The following is a 20,910-nucleotide window of genomic DNA, read 5'->3' on the forward strand; positions in this document are numbered from 1 at the left end:
TCAAGAGTTCTTTGAAGTGTTCTACCCACCTATTTTGTTGCTCTTCAATGTTGGTGATTACCTCGCCTTCCTTGCTTTTCACTGGTCGTTCTGGTTTGCGGCGATTTCCAGAGAGTTTCTTTGTCGTGTCATACAATTGTCTCATGTTTCCTTCGCTTGCAGCCTTTTCCGCCGTCGTTGCTAAATCTTCCACATATTTACGTTTGTCGGTTCTGATGCTCCTCTTCACTTGTTTGTTTACTTCTGTGTATTCAGCTTGTGCCTTGGCTTTTTCTGCTCTTGTTCGACTGGTATTGATTGCTGCCTTCCTGTTCATCCTTTATTGAATCTTATCCAGTGTATTAACAGTAATCCATTCCTTGTGATGGTGCTTCTTGTGACCCAGGACCTCATGACATGTTGAAGTGATTCCCTCTTTGATCCCCTTCCAGTTGCTCTCCACAGTAGTTCCTTCTCCATTGAGTAGATCATGAAAGGCCTGGAACTTGTTGCTGAGGTCTATCTTGAATTTGTTGAGTTTGTTAGTATCCTGAAGAAAGGCCGTATTGAACTTTTGTGATATTGTCCGCCCCGTTGTCCAGTGCTTCTTGAGTTTCAATTTCATCTTGGCAACCAGCAAGTGATGATCTGATGCTATATCAGCTCCTCTCTTGGTTCTCACGTACTCCATAGTCCTCCTGAACGTTTTGTTGATGCAAATATGGTCGATTTGGTTTTGCGTGGTGTGATCCGGAGAAGTTCATGTGGTTTTGTGTATGCGTTTATGTGGGAATACAGTTCCGCCTATGACCAGTTTATTGAAGGCACATAGGTTTGCAAATCTTTCACCATTTTCGTTCCTTTCTCCCAATCCGTGTCGTCCCATGATGTCTTCATATCCAGTGTTGTCCGTTCCAACCTTGGCATTGAAGTCTCCCATCAGAATGGTCAGGTCCTTTGTTGGGCATTTCTCGATGATTGACTGCGGCCTATTGTAGAATTGATCTTTAGCGTCTTCATTGTAGTCGTTGGCGGGCGCATAGCATTGGATGATTTTCATTGAAATGCCCTCTTTCTTTGTTTTGAAGGAGGCTTTGATGATCCTTGGTCCATGAGATTCCCATCCTATAAGCGCATTTTGTGCTTGTTTGGACAGCATCAATGCAACTCCTTGTGTATGTGGGGCATTTTCTTCTTCATTGCCGGAGTATAACAGGAGCTCTCCTGAAGTTAGTCGTTGTTGTCCAACTTGCGTCCAATGTGTTTCACTGATCCCAATCACCTCTAGGTTGTATCTTCTCATTTCTGCAGCAATTTGGAAGGCTCTTCCGGTGTCCCACATTGTACGAACATTCCATGTACCTAAATAAATGGTCGCTCTGGTTGTCAGAAGGGGCATCGGCCTCGTAACTTCCGAAGGAATTCGGCTTTCATCATGAGGCATCATAGTTCTTCTAAATGAAGACCTTCTGACTCCCAGGGCAGAGTTTAAAAGGTTTGAATAATTTTTCTGGTTAGCGTTTTTTTAGCGAGTTAGTTTTCTACGGGATGGGGACGCTAACCCCATGCCCAACCCTCCTCCTTTATCCGGGCTTTGGACCGGCAGTAGCCCCCGGAGGGACTCCAGGCAGAGTTTTGACTGTGAATTAAATCACATTAAGTACTAACAATTTTTACTTAGTTTATAATAAGATACATGTTATCACTCACTGCGCATTGAATTTAACGAAAAAATCATGAAAGCAATCTCTTAGTTTTAGTTGGTTCATATGGGGCCGTCAGTGTAGTATACTTCTACCATTGTTTGTTAAGTCAGCTTCATCTGTATTTGTCAGTGAGTGTCCACTGTTCTTCCTCGTATGTAATATGGGTTTATTTTGGTTTTGCTAGTGGCTAACAACTCGTCGTTCGGTAGCTAATGAAACTTTAGACGTGATTTTCATTCCGTTTAAGGCTTTTTACCTGCGTACTAATACTAAAACTTGAACGCACTATTTATAAGGTTAAACATGAAGGCGTTATTATACTACCGAGTTAATTTCCCACTAGTCGCGTTTTTGATCACCAGACTCCTTATGCATTTACTCTGATACACCATTTTTTATTTGTTATCCTATTCGATTGAGTACTTCTTACTTTGTATGTTTTCTGCCATAAATTATGCTCTCGTTGGGACCGACTATAGTGACTGTGACACCACAAGTTCCCACTGAATATTAAGCTTTTATAGAGTCACTTCTTTTACAACGCTAACATATGTAATATACATGTGTGTAACAATAAAGCTAAAGTGTTTAAACACTTGTCGAGCTAAATTTCTGGGCAAAAAAGAAATTGGATATGAACAGTTATTATTGACTTTCACTGTTTTGAAATTACGATTGCTCACCCACTTTTTCTGTATTTTCTTGGTAGGTTTTTTAGTCTTGTAATAAGAGAAATGTAATTTTATATGTAATTTTTGTTTTAATAAATATATTTGAACATTGTTGTATGATCAATGAAGCAAGTTATTTGTTGTGAATTTAACCGATCGATGTATTAACTAATAAAAAAATGTGACACAGCCTAGTATTTCTAAAACTCATCGACTACAATTTCATTTCTTTGATGTGTTCGGCTAAAATATAATGGGTTCTGATTTTCGTCCTAACATGAGTTGGAGTTTCTTTACTATATTTTTTATAGTGCCGTTATTAGTTACTTGAATGCAGATAATATATTGTTAATTAAACTATTTTGTTGAGTTGTTCTTCTTGTTGTAGGAAAAAAATCAGAATTTTCTGTATCAATCGAAGGTGATTCGGAATTGGCCAAAGCTGTTAATCAAACAACAGAACAAACGGAATCCCAGTCTTCACCACAGGAAGCTGATGATTCTGATGTAGATGATGGAGAGGGGAATAAAAAACGCGTTAGTTCTAGTTTTATTTTTTATATGCGATATTCAAATTAAAATGGAACATTATAGAATTAGTTCATGAAGTCACCGATTGTTAGTCTAATATGTGTAAGTGGCAACATGTTTTGAGGTTCTTGTTACCTAAATAAACTTATTATTTATGAGTGCTGAGGTAACTGACTTACTGATTTGAATACAATATGTTACGAGAAATTAGTACATTGATCCGACAAGGCAAATAAAATACTGAAGCAAAGCTAAAAGGAGAAGTAAACACAGGACCATAAAATTAATAATTGTATGTTATCAAGTTATTCAGAATTTGAGTTTAAGGTAAGGAATGATTTTGTTTTTGTTTGTATTTTACGTGTACTATCACAGTAGATTAGTTAAGGGTTTATACAACCATAATAATGTATTACTAACAGTTAATAGAAACTATTATTTCTATGATTTTTCATCGATATGCAGAAATTGACCGATATAACTTTAATGAACTGAATAAAATGTCATTAGCCATTGTGTTGTACGCCGAATTTCTTACTTTTTTTTATAAAGATAATTCTTTATACTAATGGTAGTCATACGCGTAAATCATTTGGAAATGTAAATCTTACTAGTTAACTAATCGTTTTTTTAAATACAAAAACTCTGATTCTGCTTTTTATTAGAAGAAGAAACGTTATGCGACAGAATGCATCGATGATACAGATAAAGAGTTTATCAATGAAAAGACTATTAAATTCCATCCATTAACTGTTTCGTTAACGGTTTCTGTCCCTAAAAATTCAGGTGAGATTTATTTCATATTCCTTCATGTTTTTTGTTGTCGATGAAATTATACCCGTAGATAGTTTTTTTTCCAAGAAGTAGGGATTACAACTTGAATTATTGTGATTGGCAAATTGTATAAATTTGATATAATTTACTTTACAGTTAAAATGCAACTCAATTCATATTTAAGGATATCGTTGTACACTAGAAGTTTGTGCAATAAACAGATAAATGAGATTTTTTTAACTGATAAAATAAAATGTTTGTTTGTGTAAGTATCAATCAATATGACCTATTATTTAGTTATATGCTCCTACCGTTCCCTTCTCATACCAGTAAGTCTGATAGGGAAAGATAATTTTAGTGTTCAAACTACCCTGTTATTATAACCCAGTTGGAAGATATTTTGACAAAATCAGGTTGTAAAAATACACCTTTTCATTGACTATAAACTTATAGAACTTGCACCAATCGTAACAACTATGAAAAACAGTACTTCTTTACTATAGGGTCAAATTATATGGTTAACGCAAGTTTACATTTCAAACGTGAGAAACGTCTATATGAACACTGCGCTCTTATCTTCAATTAGAAAAAAAAATAAAAATCTGCAATTTCATTCGAACTAAGTTTTATTTCACACAAATATATTGACAAGCATCCTATAAAAGTAATTAATTCCCTTCTTTCTGTAGATATACCATTGAGTGAACGTGGTTTTAGTATCAAATTATCATTCGCTTGGATGTTAGATTTACATCTGGTAACGGTGAGATTACAGTTTTCAGCAGACAAAACTGCTTCACTTCCCCGATCAAAAACTGGAAAGTGAGTAGCTGACAGCATGTAATCTTTGGACAGTAAACTTTTCTATTTCATGTTATCATTTTTGATTGTGTATAAAAGTCATATTTTGTATGAGTGATTATTTAGTTAGACGAATATAACTGTAATTTCTAGCTGTTAACAAGAGAGAAACAATCACACACCTTATGCTGTTAGTTTTAAGACAGATATACGACAGAGCATGATAAAGGTTGGATACTTTTACGTGAATGAGTTTGATTTTCGTCAGGATTATAGTATTTTATGGATTCTGTTTAAGATACTGTCAAGACTTCATAACTTACTACCATGTTTCGATATCGTCATTTTGAGATTTCCTTCATGTTTATCTTGCTTAAGCACCATTGGGCGTTTGATTACTCACTGATTTATCATTTTTAATGCAAACTCCAAGATATCTCGATGCATAAGTTTTCATGAACCCACCTAAACCTCACAGTTAATATTGTTTGTGCTATTATCAGTGACATCAGTTGACACATCATCAACTTTGTCCATGTTTCATGGTTGTATGATAAAACACAGTGCCCAGTTGTTCTGTACTCTTGAATATCCCATAAATGTTATTTAAGGAGTTGGCTGGCAAATCTTAGTTGAAACTTCTGTGTTTGCAAGATTTTAATAAATATTAGGGTCGATAGTCAGTCAGTCAGTAACAACGTAGAACTTCGTACGTACATACATCAGTTCGAGTTGCCATACCACATTAGCACAGAGATACAATTGTCGATTCAAATCCCATAGTGATAGAGGTAGTAAAAGTGTATGCAGTGGTCGGAAAGATTAGGTTTTGAAGATGTTATTCAACGAGCATATTCCAGTGAAATAAATTTGGAAAGAGAAAAAAGGGACACGAAGAATTCAGAAGATTAGAATTTGGGAGAACACAAAGAATGGATGCACTTGCGCCATTGCAAACGATTTTAAGCCATGTCATCCAAGGTCTCTAACCTTCGGTTGCTATCATCTCGCGGACCCCAACCAGATAGTCTACACCTACCAACATAGCTCAGTCCACTTGTCAGTGACTTCATGGATTTGTATCATGTTTTGGTCTGGCCTCTCCTAGCTTTCTTCCAACCCACTCTTACACCAGAAAACATCGCACGTCGGGGCAGTTGGTGGTTAGGCATACGTAACACGTGTCCCAGCCATCTCAACTGATGAGGTTTCACTACTTCATCAATTGATTTGCCGTCCTTACCTAGTACCTGCTTCCTAACAACTGTATTACTTGGTGGTCCCAGGATATACGAGCGATGCTTCGAAGATACCTATGATCGAATACTAATTATTTACGAATATCCTCTACTCTTACCGGCCATGTTTCACAGCCCTAAAGTAGTTAGGATCGATAGACTCGCAAGGGTAAACGAAACAGTGAAAAACCTTACTAAAAGTGCATTTTTTAAAGTTTATATTTTTTCACACTAACAGAAAAATTAGACTAATGTTTCCCAAATATTTCTTCATTTTCCATTTTAAGTAATACTAGAAACACTGCTGTATCCTTTACTGTAATTTTCGGCCAAATCACCCCTTAATGTGAAATCGATATAAATCAAGTTGATAACAAAGTCTAAGTAAAATTTTGCGAACACGTCTGAAACCAGTTAAGATTGTTTGTTGGATACGAGATAACGTGGTTTATTATTGGGTGTATGTTTCTGAGCTTTCCATGTGTTAACTCTAGATCATATCAAAATTAAGTGTATTTGTCACTTCCGGGAAGCCCTCATCCTGTTCCTTACACAGATGAAATTCAAAAATGAATTGAGATTGGTAGAATCTTCTGACAATGTTCCCTCTTCAACAATTAGTGTCCAGGTATGAATTCGAAAGAACTGTAACGTTTAACCGATCTCTTTTAACCATGCCTACAGTGTTACGATTTTTATGTGTACCTCGTATGTTTAATTTAAAGTAAAGTTAGATTTAGTTCCATTCTTTTTTGAAATTCACTTTTTTATATTGTATTTTTATAGTAGCTTGCTTAATTCTGAACAGCTTTTGTCCAGTTTACAATGGTCTTGTGATCAACTTCGCTTCGGTGGTTGTAGTTCAGATATACCTATTTTATTTCTTCCTAATTCACAAAAATCGATTACATGGAATGCATGCGAATTCGTCGGACGACCATATTCGTGGGCTCAACAACTATCAGGCATTAACTGCTTTCCAGATAGGTTATCTGATAATAAATTATGTGAACGATCACCAAAATCTGCCGATTCAGAACATTTTGGGGAAATTGAATCTTGGTTAAAATCTCTTCAATCGCGAATTATTGACAGACTATATCTTATTGAAGAGGTGAGTGTACACTTTTGCAGATCTACCACATAACACTTCTCATTCATCCCAATTTCATTTATATTACGAGTCACTGCTTTCTGTTGGGGTTTCGGAAAAAATCTGAGCATTATAAGCAAGAAAGTACTGATCTTCGAATCGGCTTTCAGCAACTACTTAGCGATGATATTAGTCTTGATAGTGGTTTAAGTATTAAGTGATTGTATATACTGTCTATAAGTTGGATTTTTGTGATAACTAATAATGCTATTCAGGTTGATCAGTGACTGAAATTCAACCTTATTACAATATTGGTGAAAGTCAAATATATGTAATCTGGAACTCTTTTCAAAACATAATTATTAACTTTCATCATGGTCCACTGCCCACATTAGTTGGTTCCCACAAATGATTACTTTAGTATTGTCATATGGACCAGGAAGTTGTCTATTTAGTTCATTACTCTCACTAAGACCGTTTGTATAACAGTAATTAATTGAAGTGAATCTATAAAATTTTAAATATTTTCACACTTAATTGCATCCCTGGTGTTTTTGTTGTCATCTTCATTTTATGGATATCACCTTTTTCTCAATAGTTTAACTGTTGGGGACGTTAGATCCCCAGAACTCACTTGCAAAAGGTCCTAATTTTGTGGGTCTATTTTGAAAATTTGAATTTCTTTATTTTCTCGCCAAAAGCGCCCTTTTCACCTTCATGCCATATTTCCCACTTGGGAGAATCTTAAACGCTATTGGTCCGTTGTGTCTTTTAGTATGCTATTTTGTAACGCTTCTCAAGGACGGTTTTGTGCTGTATATATGCGTTTTGATTTGTGTCTGTTGTTATCACTTGTACTTCTGGCTTTTTGCGGAATATACTTCCCCGTACGGACTTCGACTTCTCTCTCTAGTTAGCGGGGCTGGGACCTATCACAATAGCTAGTTTATTGGTCTTTGGTCACAAATCTTGTACCGTTCTCAGACTAAGTGAACTCTTAATCGCTTCAAACATAGCATTAACTATATGAAGAATTTTTGTTTACAATCTTGTTTCTTTTAATTATTATGTAGTTTTTACATGATTTCGTCTAGAATTGAAAGCTTCGTTAATCCGTTCCGATTTATGGGTTTATTATAGAGCTAATTTGAATATTTGATACTGGCATTTTGTTTCTCAGTAATATAAAATTATTCAAACCAGTCTAGTTGCTCCATTCAAACAGTAAACTTATATTTGTCTCGTTAACGTTATCAGCTAGTTATTTTGTTACTGGGAAACGATCTTATTGAGCTGTTTCATAAGTGAATATTAAACGTAGAAAACTCTATGTATCACATTTGGAATAGTTTATTACTCGCTTTGTAAATAACTGTCGAGATGCAGTACATGACAATGATCCAGTGTAAACAAGTTAATCGAACAGAAAGATGCATTCAAGTTAACATTACCTTGATTCAATCTTAATGATACTTTTGAGAAATAAGTATAAATTGGCACTAAAGCTCATAAATCCTATTTAATCTTTTGATAGACGAATGTTAGCTTCTGTGTACAAGTTCATTGACAGGCTATCTTTAGCAACGAATTAATAATAAAAATAATGTCAAACTACTTGGGTTCTTATCTTTGTACTACAACCAACTTTTTATTAACACATTAAAGAGCTATGTTATTTTTAGATTTGAATTCCAAGAAGCAAGTACCATGTTAAGGTTTGAGCAAAATTAACTCTTTTATTAATTGCTAAAGATGTATTGTACTAAATAACTCCTACGGATCCCAACTTATTTTTTGGGATTTATTTATTTACGCCTGTTACCCCTCGTGGAGGAGCATAGGCCGCCCACCAACATTCTCCATCCAAATCTTTCCTGGACAATACCTTTCCGTTGATTCCACTTGCCATTCATTCTTTTTATGTCTTCTTCCGATTCCCGACTCAGTGTGTTCTTCAGCCTTTCTCTTTTCCATTTTTCTGCAGAATTTCAAGTTAGCGCTTGCCTTGTGATACAATTTGATGATTTCCGTAATGTATGTCCTATCCACTTTCAACGTCTTCTCTTAATTTCCTCCTCAGCTGAAAGCTGGTTTATCTTCTCTTACAGCAGGCTATTGATAATGGTACCCGGTCAATGGATATTGAGTATCTTGCGTAGACAATTGTTTATAAATACTTGTACCTTCTTGATGGTGGTTGTGGTAGTTTTCGAAGTTTCAGCTCCGTATAGTAGGACTGTTTCGACTTTCGTATTGAAGATTATCAATTTGATTGGTTATTTTGAGTTCCATATGTTCTTCAACTGTAGGAATGCAATCCTTACTTTCCCGATCCCCGCCTTCACATTGGATCTTTCTTGTTCATCGATGATGCATCCCAGTTACGTGAAAGTTTTCACATCTTCCAGAGCTTCTCCATCATGGGTGATTGGATTGGTGTTCTTTGTGATGTATTTGAGGATCTCGCTTCTTCTTTTTTATATATCGAGGCCTACTGATACCGAGGCTGCTGCTTCACTAGTTGTCTTTATCTGCATTGTTGGTTTGTATGAAATAGAAAGGATAGGTCATCTGCGAAGTCCAAATCATTTAGTTCATTCCAAACTGTCCGTCGTATTCTATGCTTCTCCTCTCATGTTGAAGTTTTCAGACTCCAGTCAGCCACCAGAACAAAGAGAAAGAGGGAGAGTAAACAGCATTACTCGACTCCGGTACTCACATGAAATGCATCTGTCAACTGTCATCCATTCAACACTTTGTACTGTAATCCGTCATATGAATTCTGTATGATGTTGACAATTTTCTCAGCTACTCACACCATAGTGTCGAAGAAGTTTCCATGCAGCTCTTCCATTCACAATGTCGAATGATTTCTCATAATTAAGGAAACTTAGTGAAATGTAGTGATACTTTCGATTCATCTGATTGCTCAATGATGGTCTGTATGTCACGATTTGGTCTGTGAACAACCGATCCATACGGAATCCAGTCTGTTGATCTTGAATTTGGACATCCACTGAATGTTTCATCCGGTTCAGTAACACTCTGTTGAAATGTTTTCCTAGCACTGATAGTAGTGTGATTACTGTGTACTTCTCACACTTACTCAGATCTCCTTCCTTTGATATCTTGATGGGGTGTGCTTGTTTCCAGTTTGTCGGCACTTCTTCTTCTTCTCGGATCTTCCTGAAACTCCCTGAATAGAATGTGGAGCATGTTTGCAGTTGTTTGTATGTGTGACTTTATTGCTTCAGGTGATATGTTGTCAGGTCTCACTGCTTTCCTAGTGTTGATTTAGTCGATGTCCATCATTTGTGGAGTGACATGTATAGGAAGGTGTGTGTGTGTGTTTGTGTGTGCTGTTTCGATATCTGGTGGATCCAGTGTAGCTGGTCTATTTAAGAGTTCCTCGAATTATTCTATCCATCTATTCATCCGTTCTTGAACCTCGTTAATTGTCTTGCCTTCTTTGTCTTTGACCGCTCTTTCTGGTTTACTGAATTTCCCTGTCGGTTTCTTCGTTGTGTCATTGCTATTTCATATTTCCTTATGTTGCAGCTTTTTCCATTGTTGTTGTTAGCCCTTCCACGTATTTTTGCTCGTCAGTCCTAATGCTCCTCTCCACTTGCTTGTTTGCTTCAGTGTATTCAACTTGTGCCTTGACTCTGTGTTCTTGTTGGGCTGTTTTTGATTGCCATCTTCTTGTTCTTCCTTTCCTCAATCGTGTTCAGAGTTTCGATAGAGATCCATTTCGCATGATGATGTTACTTGCGGCTCAGCACCTCCTGACACATTAAAGTGAACGCTTCTTTGATCCCTTTCCAGCTGTCCTTGATAGTAGTTTCTTCTTTGAGTTGATCTTGTAAGTCTGGGAACCTGTTGTTGAGAGTTATCTTGAATTAGTTGAGTTTGTTAGTACCTCATAGGAAGGCTGTATTGAACTTTTGTAATGCTGTTTCCCCAGTTGTTCAATGCCTCTTTAGCTTCAGTTTCATCTTGATCACAATCGGGCGTTCTTCTGAATTTTATATTGATACATATATGATCTTTATGGTTCTCTGTGGTGTGATCCAGTAAGACCCATGTAACTTTGTGTATGCGTTTGTGTGGGGATTTTGTGCTACCTCTAACCATTTTATTGAATGCACATAGGTTTGAGAATCTCTCCCCATTTTCGTTTCTTTCTCCCAGTCCATCTCCCATAATATCTTCATACTCGGTGTTGTCCATTCCGACTTTGATGTTTAGGTCTCCCATTAGGATAGTGAGATCCTTTCTTGGGCACTTCGCTATGATTGATTGTGGCCTCTAGTAGAACTGATCTTTATCCTCGTCGTTGCTATGATTGGTGGGTGCATAACGTTAGATAACATCGTGACTCCTTTATTTTGAAGAATGTTTTGATGTTCCTGGATTCATGAGATTCCCACCCTACAAGTGCTTTACGTGTTTCGTTGGACAGCATCAGAAAAAACTCCCTGAATGTGTGGAGCATCTTCCTCTTCGTGACCAGAGTACAGCCACATCTAACCTTTTCTGTCTAGCTTGTGTCCAACAGGTTTCACGTTTTCCGAGCACCGTCAAGTTGTATCTCTTCATTTCCGTAGCTGTTTGATTAGTCCTCCCGGTCTCCCACATTGTTCGAACATCTCATGTACCTATACTAGTTGTTGCTGTGGTTGTTAAAAGGGGCATCAGCCTCGTGACTTCTGAAAAATCTGGGCTTTTTTCCCGAGGCGTCATAATTCTTCCTTCAACTCCCAAGACAGAGTTTAAATGGTTTAAATTGTTTTTTCTGGTTGGCCTTTTTCTAGAAGGATTTTTTTTCTACGGGATGGGGTTGCTGACCCCATGCCTAACCCTCCTCCTTTACGCGGGCTTGGAATCGGCAGTAAACCTAGAAGAGCCACAGACGGAGTCAGGGATTTCTTAGTCTGCTAAACCTATTTTTCGTCATGAAGTATAGACTACTGTCAAGCGGTAAGTAGTACGGAAGTGTATCATATCAAACTATGTACATTATGAAGTCATTTATTCACTAATGGCTAAAATTTACGTTTATTATAACTGTCAGGACGTAGTTTCTATCTGTCCAAAGGTGTTCTTAAACCTAACAGGGAATCATTAACAGTAGTAATTAAAATATAAAAAAACGGTAAGAAAGGACCTCAAGTACGTTGAGTACGTTGGAGTATCGTATTTCATATTGAATGTACGAATTAAAGTAATTTACTTAATGAGACATATTATCGGGCTTGTTAAATTAATTTTGTAACATCATTTTTTAAAGGGTGGAGTTATTTTAAATACACTAGGTTCAGGATAATACTTTTCGTAAATTTTCATTAAAATAGGATGGTTTCATAAGTAGTTCGAAGTATTAAACCAGGAGACAGAATCTATGTATTGAGAATACATTATAAATGTAAACTTAACAATCGAGTTCAAATAGGAACTAATCCTGATAAATCTAGACTTTTGTAATTACTTTCACTACACTCGAATAATAATTTTTTCGTCGTGTTCCCTCAATCCTTTATTGTTACTGCTTTTACTGTTTGCAAAATTAGCTTTCAGAAATTGAACGCTGCAACTTGTTGTTATCACCCGAGCAACAACAGTTAATCCCCTCTGATGTTGAACTTCACATTATTCGGTGGAAGAATTCTGATTTCGAAACTTTACAGGTGATTTATTTTTATGAAGTTGTTGTATATTAGGTTTAGTAGTCGCCTGTTAACCAAATATTGTTTACTTTATGTGAAAAAATGTTTTGTTTCAATCTATAGTATTGTATTGTGTGTTGGTTTTGATAGTATTGATGATCATATATTTAACTCCAATTACAACAATTAAAACATTTTCGTTTATTATCATGTTTAGTAGTATCCTAACGGTTACTTTCATTATTGTTAAGTGACTTCAACTAACTGTTCAAAGTACAGTTTACGGTCACTTGGTTATACTTTTAAACACATTCATATGATTAGCAACTTGAAATACATACATACTAGCATTAATTGTCATGAATTATTTTGATGGGACTGACTGTCCAATATGTAAATGTTAAGTGTGTTTAACTTGTTATTCGTCATTCTTGTTAATGTCTATCTACATTTATCGTCTTTTAAGGCTCTATTTTTATTTTTTTGTTTATAGTCCGTTCCTCGTGCTCAGGTTATGATAGCTTTAAATGTAATTCGTTCTGAAGACTCAGTATTCCAGTGTCACATTGGAAGAGATGAAAACTGTAGGTTAACATGATTTTACTTTATATTTTCTGTGATATTTTTCTAAATTTTTCATTACTAAGGAATTTTAATCATATAATCCAAATCCTGCGCTAGTGTGTAGGTCACAGTTCTGTGTGTCTGCTAACATTCGTAGTTCACTAATTGAATTGAAACGGATAGAATTATACATTGAACATCTGACTAGATAACGTAAGACTTTAAACACTCGTCTTTTCGGTTGAAACCTAACTTTGATTAGGTTAAGCAAAGTATTACCGCTTTTTTCTCACATAAGTATGTCTTGTTGCTGAGTATTACATGGTTGTTATTGAACTTCATTCTAACTGATCCTCCTGTATGACTCTTCAATTTATTCGTAGAATTTATTCTTAATTCATAGCTCATGTATGTTTTGGCTTACTTTTTCAGATTTTGTCACTGTATGGGTCTGTATCCCACCTCAGTATCCACATAAAGCGCCATTACTAATTATGGACGGTCTAATCAATTTTGTCAGTCCCAGTGGTACACATAATACGGAGGATGTTGTCACTGACTTATCTGATCTTCATATACAGGTAATTTCTAGTTATTTATTAATTATTGTTAAATCTAACTGACTATCATTTCAGTTGAGGTCCATTTTTTAAAATATATGTTTTACAAAACGACCCAACAACAGAACACTAAAATTTGTATTTCTATATACTTAGTCACCGGGATGGTAAATAATTCCTACCTATGTATTTGACACATGCTTTATTATGTTGTTACATCAATATCGTACATGTATTACTTATTTATGTGGCTTACCATACTCAAAAAGAAATCTAAGATTGTATATTTATCACATTAATACCTATCTGAGAAATTATGTGAGACTCCTTAGCAGTGCTCGTGGATGCGAACGCTCGACCTCTAGACCACTGAGCCGGCATCCGACGGTGTTCATATCTAATTCCAACGAATCCATGATCTTTTACAACCCTTAATCCATTGTCTTCGGTGAATAACTGTCTCACACTCGACACGGATTGAACTCAACTGATCACAGCTTCTCACTAGAACCCTAAGGATAACATCTTGAACGTAGTCACTAGTGAGCACATGGCTATTATTAGTATTAGGGATTTATGGAGATTGTAGTATTTTTACAGTTGAAATCACGAGCTGATGTTGGTCCACAAATCTTTCATACTAATTACATATGAGTTAAACAGAAATTCACGACGTTTTTAAACATACTTAAGATTGTTAACAAAGTCTCAAAGTTCCAGTTAATGACAAATAACAGTTGCATACTTTTTTCATAAAGTTAATTGTTTATATTTTTTGTGTGGTTTTAGATGACATTTGTCAGTAGTCACGCTACCCCAATGATTAAATTAATATTACCATTTATAAATAATCTCTTTGTAATAACATTATGCATTACAAAAAATGTTATCATAAATCTAAGTAAATGTTTGTTATGTATATCCAAGTAGTATAGATCGATTTGTCTAAAAGTTGTGGGAAAATTATTATTACATAATTTCTGTATATATCCACATATATGCGTTTTCATTTTTGTATGAAGTATTCAGTCAAGATAATATGATCTATCACGTAAAAAATGAATAGTTTAAAGTAAGACTTATAAAGTAACCAATGATTATTCAACGAAATTATTACCGATTATATGCTTTTATTAAGTGATTTCATATAATCTGTAAATATTTAGAAATGAACGAATTCACATCGTAAATTTATTCTGTGATTTTCTTTTATGAAAACCAGTTAATACTTTCAAGTTGTTAAAATAATTCAGTTAACTTTTTGTTGTTGTTGTTGTTGTTGTAAAAAATCCCCCTACCTCAGGAATTAGAAACTGAAGTCAACTGTTATTGGCAAGAATTTTTCACTTCATCTATATATCAAAATAATAGTCATACGGTTGTAAACGATGTTGATAATACTAATGATATTACTTCTAATAATATTATAAATTCCGATAAGTCGTTTTATAATGGTAATCAGTGTGTCGGATTAAGTAAATGGAATCGAAATATATTATCTTGTCAGTTAGCTAGATGTGCTGCTTGTATCGATGCATTATGTCGTGATCAAATAATTTGGAAAAATTCGTTGAAATCAACAAACAGTTCATGTGTTCGTTCTGTTAGGTAAGTAAACATTTTTTCTATGCTGTTTGGTTTTTTGCATATCTTCTTGGTGATATAGGAATAAACTTTGAAATTTTCATATTGTTTAATCACTCCTCGAGCCTAAATACTTATTGGTCAAGTCTGAGATTACTTTAAATATATCATGTTGAGTATGATTAAATAATGAAATTATTAGTCTTACATTTTGTCTTAGGACTGATAATACTGTCCAGTTATTCAAAATTTCATTGGTAGTTTTAATTTCGAACCCTTAGCCTATTGGATGAAAGTTATACACTTAAACATTTATTATGTTCGTCAACATTTTCTGTACAAAATAAAGCAGTAGCTTACTAGATTTAAAACTATACTAATAAGTACAATCGTAAAAGGTTGTGATAAATATTTTTCTTCATGAAATCTCTTGGTTCTCACACTAAAGAATTGTATACAAACTTCGGATCTTGTATTTTAATCTGTTGGGTACAATCTAACACGTTTATGGAACATGATTAGTTGATTTTATTTCATTTAACTGTTCATTTGTACAATATATATACTGTATTAATTAAATCAAAATCAGCTGTTAGTAACTTTCCAAATAAATTCGTTCCCAAAATATGTTAAATGGAGCAAATTTCAAGGACAGTTATCAGTCTGTTGGAAAAAGTTGGTATATATTCGTTACATTTACAAGCAGCTTTAAAAATAGCGAGTAGATTCGCTCGTTGATTCACAGAGTATTCTCCTTCTAACCAATCAGTTTCCCTGTGTTAACATCTAAGTTCAGAATTTTACTTCAGTGTTCCTTAAACGATTTCAAAATTTCACTAAGTGTAAATATACCTTAGAATCTAGTAGTCAGAATTCACTTTTTGAGTTGAAGGCAGAGACACAACATCTAGTTACTGCTAAACAATATTCCCTTTCTTATGAACTAATGACAGTAAGAAGCCTAGGATCAACAGAACAACCTACGAGGTTAAATCTATACTTTTGTCTAAATATTTTGTGTTTCAGTGTTTGAACGTTAAAGTTGTGAACTTATTTTTATGATTGTATATCGGGTGTAAAAAAACCCTACTCTATTTATATCTTAATAAACAATCTTATATAGTGTACTCTTCCAGTTAATGTCCTTTTTATCTATGGTAGGTTTTATGGTTTAGAATTATTTATTTAAAAAAATCTTTTATTTAAATTAATCATACATGGACAGAAATCTCTTTTTAACAAATAGTTTTTTTTCTCCACATTTTAGGTTGATAGTTTACTATGTCAGTTTTATTTGTGTATATGTATGACCTATATTCTATTTATTGAATTGAATTCAGTTTTAATGCTTCATAGATAACATGTTCTTCTGTGTTGTAACTATTAAAAAAAAAAACAACTTTTTTTCTTCTAATAGGTATCCAACAAGAAGTCGTCCTCTTCGTTACTTACCTTCACCGGGTGCATTTGTTCATCGTTAATAATATCTATAGATTGTTTTCCACTCATCTCTTATTGTTTGTATAAGTGTACTTAAACGCTTCGGATATTTTTGTAAATCTTTATTATTATTACTTTTCTGTTAAAAGGAATGTAATTTTTCCTTATTGTCTAGTTTTTAAAATATATATATATATATATGCTACAATTTTTGTACTGATAGACTCTAAACTGGATAACATTATTGCATTTTTATGGTAAATCTGAACTAAATATACATTGGTTTGTACATAACATTTTGATGGAAAATGATTGACGTGTCATTTGTTTTCAACAATATTGGAAATGAATGAAAAGTTTAATTCCTACTAGGTGGTTTTTAAATCAATAAATATCCTTCTCTAAATGTTTAAATTCCTTAATAACATTTGCTATTTCAGTTAACTAGCTTTCTTTTTGTCAACCAAATTAAGAATTTTTCTGTATATGACCTTTGGAGGTAGATAAAACTGTGAATTTCAGTTTATGTTATATGGATTACTTTTTGTATCATTATCAGTTGATGGGTCGGTGATGAAATTCATTTAGCTGATTGTTTTTTTAAAAAAAACCCTAAATTCCATCGAATACTACTGTATTGATGTGAGTTGTTTAGTTTGTGTTCAAACGATGATCTATTAAAATGTTCATGAGTGGAGAAAAAAAAGCCTTGGGATTAAAATCAACATATTCAGAGAACGTTTGTAGAATAAATAAGAATTAAAATTTTCAGCAACAGTTTAGATATTCAAGCAAGTTCCTAATGGTGTAGTCAAATGGTTGTTTTGTCAGAATCTCTGCTTTTTGGAGAGTGATCCCATCAACGTTAAGTGCTGAGATGACGTAGTTCTTTTTGACGAGGATTTTGAAATAATTCGGGTTGTTTTGGGTCTTCAGTAGCAACGCAAGTTTATTTGGGATTCAGTTCTGTTCCTCTAAGTTAGAAATGTTGCTTCAGGACTGGTTTGCGTCAGTGTTTTACCTTTCGTTTTCTAAATTTCTAGTTTAGTGTAATTCCATACGTTTAATTCAATATTATGTTTATCTTCCGGATTATATCTTCTATGTTTGGCACTCCACCACAGTTATTATTTTAGTTTCCTTACTTTTCATCGCTTCAATTTATTTGCAATGTGTGGTAACTTGGGCGGTAATGCACTTATGCCAGGCCATGAGTTATCTCTGACTCACTACCTATCGGGGATGAATAGACTTCTGAATTTCGACTGTCGTAATAATTATTAATTTTATACCTGTTAGCACGTCATACAAAAGTTTCTTTCATCGGAAATTCATGATTGCCATTAGTCGTTATTAATCGAGCCAATATTGATATGATCTAGTTGCAAATGACCGTTCCGTGCTGCACTGTGTCCTCGCCCTCTCGAATACAGATTGTACGAAGTTGATTTTATTATATGTTCTTGGGTTGTTGCTGCCGCGGAAAAATGAAGAAAAAATATAAAGACTATCTTTCAAAAGAACGGCTACCCAATCAAGTTCATCAAAAAAATCAAACAAAAGCATTAGCAGAAACAAAATCAGGTACAGAAACCAACAAACGGATCATCTTACCATATATAAAAGGCATATCAGAAATTAAGAGATTGTTGAAGCTTTTTGAAATAGGTTAACACACAAATTAAAATCACTTCAATCGATCCCATGCAAATTAAAGGTCGTAATGACAAATTAAGGAAAGTTGAACATCTACAAAATAAATTGTTTTAACTATGAAAATCTCTACATCAGACAAAGCGGACAGCCTCTTCATCTACGCCTGCATGAACATCAATTAGCGGTTAAACGCCATGACATTTTCGCTTATATCAATCGATGTGGACATACGTTGAACTGGGGAAATGTTGAGATCTTAGATCGAGGGCATACCAAAAGCACCAGGGAATTTTTAGAGGCTTGGCACTCAGGTCAGTCAACAAACACACTGAAGTCGATCCAATTTATCAATCAATCGAAAAAACTATGGGCAAATATAGGACCAAGAATCAAATGAAAGAGAGATACAACCAAAATAAGGAAGTGATAAGTTAAAGATCAGTAATGATCAACTAAGATCGAGGTCTACAAGACACTTCACTCCTACCTGAAGTTTGTGCTGATGATGTCCGGAAGAACGACGACAGCTCCAAGACTAAACCATCCAGCTTAGCGAATAAAACTTCACTAAAATTATTTGACATTTCTAACCATTTGTTTTATCATGTTACTTGCCGATAACGGATCAAATGTCAGGTCAACTAGTGGTCCCTTGTTATATTAGTTTTAGTAGAAGTGAGGTTAGTATTGATTTAATGTGCAAATTATTTTTAATCAAAATTTTAGCGATTAAGTCAACAAATAAATGTATCCATATTCGGTTTCAACAGTATTGCTTACGCTTTTCAGTGATTTGTATAGTTTGACTCAGTGTAGCATTGAATACCTGTCTATTTTTCGTCTAGGGCTCGTCAGAAATGTATACTTATGACTTTATACAATTGTTATGCTTATAGAAACCAAACGATTCCTGGTTTGAGTGTGATGCAGATATCATAGATTAGGAAAAGAAACCAAAGTAATAAATAAACTTTTGAATTACTAGTTAGTTTTACTAAAGCCATCTTCCATATTTAAGATAGTAGTAAGCTGACGATATGCTATGGTTAAACGTGTATCTTGAGTGTTTCACAATTTTAACTTAATAAGCAGAAAAATACTTGCAAGAATTCAGACTTTTCGCAAAAAAAGTTCCAATGAGTGATTTATAGTATGAAAGATTGACTGTTTACGAGTAAGAGCGTAGTGATTATCATTATCATTGAAATCATATCTTTTGTCTAAGAGTGTGTATTTGTATTTCATTTAATACGCTAATCAACTTCTATAAGATCACATCAACTAGTGATCAATAATTATTGTCATTCATTCTATCTACCTGTTTGTCTTACACATAGAATTATGTTATATGGTGTTATTATATGCACTACAAATTCGACATTTTAAATGATTTATGGTAGTATAAAAAAACAGCTTTCTACATTATTATTTTAAATCTCCTGCTATGCATAGGGAATTTGTTTTCTTTTTACTGCAGAATTTGGAAAAAAAACTCATGTAAGGTATTGTCAATAACTGGCAGCATTTCTAAGCAATTAAGGTTTTTCTTAAAAAGAAACTAAAGATTTTCCAACTATCAACCGACATTTTGTTCCATTGGTTACCACTGTGAAGTCGAAAACTAGGGCAAAATGACTGTCTTACATTTCATTTCTTTTCATACTATTCATAGTCCATCTCTCTTTAACTGATGTTATATTGTAACGGGAAATTCAAATGTAAAGAAAATGATACATTGATAATGGTAATTGTTGGAGAATATATAACAATGGAAACACCTAATAAAAAAACCAAACTTCTAAACATGGGTATTTAAATGACCAATATTTGTTTAGGTAAATTCTTATCATACTCTACAACTACAAACTCAAATTTAATAATGACATTTTAGGTAAATACATTTTTAATAACAACGACTATAGGTTTGCCAAGGTGGTCGCAAGAATTGTCAGGTCTTATTAGATGGGCTAAGATCTCTTCTCGAACGATAATCGCTCGCATACCTTCTACCAATTCGATTTTCCGTATGACCATTGCCCTCTAATTGGTTATCATGTTTTTTTCGTTCTCTAAATTGCTACGTGCTTGGTCATATTCTGCTACCATAGTAACAACATTTGTACCAATTTCGTTCGGGTTGCTTGTTCTACCACATATATGAAGTTACCTGCAATTTTGTTTTTTTTTCCTGTCTTAGCCGTTGAAGTTTGATGTGTTGAGTATAATTGACTGTTGGCAGTTACGAAGAGAACCTGTCGTATTAGAGAAACTCACTTGTTTTCGTTTCTAAATTCGTAACATCGTAAGCCGTTCCGAACCCTAATAGCAAAACACAACTGGGTTTAAGGTTATTGAGGAAATTAGTTTGATAAATTTTGTACATGTTAAAAGAAATCGTACGTAATGTTTATATCTTAATTTGTTTGTAGATCAATTAGATTTGTCGAATCAAAATTCGGAATAAATAATAATGTCAATACTAGTCAACCTTATGTTCGACTAAATATTAGTTTGTGAAACTATATGAAGCACGTGAAAGTAAAATAGGATAAATGCCAAACAGTTTGTATAAGTGAGTAAGAAAAAAATGGCATAAAATAATTTTAAGAGTAGAAGCACGGTAACGCCTCTTAGAGTACTGTTGTCT

General features: G+C 34.3%; 1 protein-coding gene across 2 annotated transcripts in view; it reads left to right on the top strand.

Moving 5' to 3' along the window:
* Positions 1-19,101, top strand: part of THOC5_1 (THO complex subunit 5) — a 34,326-nt gene extending 15,225 nt beyond the window's left edge. Inside the window, exons 10-18 of one of the 2 annotated variants that reach the window (XM_012939398.3) lie at positions 2,745-2,893; positions 3,553-3,673; positions 4,351-4,483; positions 6,487-6,814; positions 12,364-12,480; positions 12,953-13,043; positions 13,456-13,604; positions 14,887-15,191; positions 16,585-19,101. In XM_012939398.3, the coding sequence (XP_012794852.1) occupies positions 2,745-2,893; positions 3,553-3,673; positions 4,351-4,483; positions 6,487-6,814; positions 12,364-12,480; positions 12,953-13,043; positions 13,456-13,604; positions 14,887-15,191; positions 16,585-16,648 (1,457 nt within the window). In that variant the 3' untranslated portion in view covers positions 16,649-19,101. Of the gene's footprint in view, positions 1-2,726; positions 2,894-3,552; positions 3,674-4,350; positions 4,484-6,486; positions 6,815-12,363; positions 12,481-12,952; positions 13,044-13,455; positions 13,605-14,886 lie in introns of both variants that reach the window. The other variant, XM_051209571.1, reaches the window with a different exon arrangement.
* Positions 19,102-20,910: the final 1,809 nt, after the last annotated feature.

The sequence above is a fragment of the Schistosoma haematobium genome, chromosome 1, assembly GCF_000699445.3.
Source record: "Schistosoma haematobium chromosome 1, whole genome shotgun sequence".
Lineage (NCBI taxonomy): Eukaryota > Metazoa > Platyhelminthes > Trematoda > Strigeidida > Schistosomatidae > Schistosoma > Schistosoma haematobium.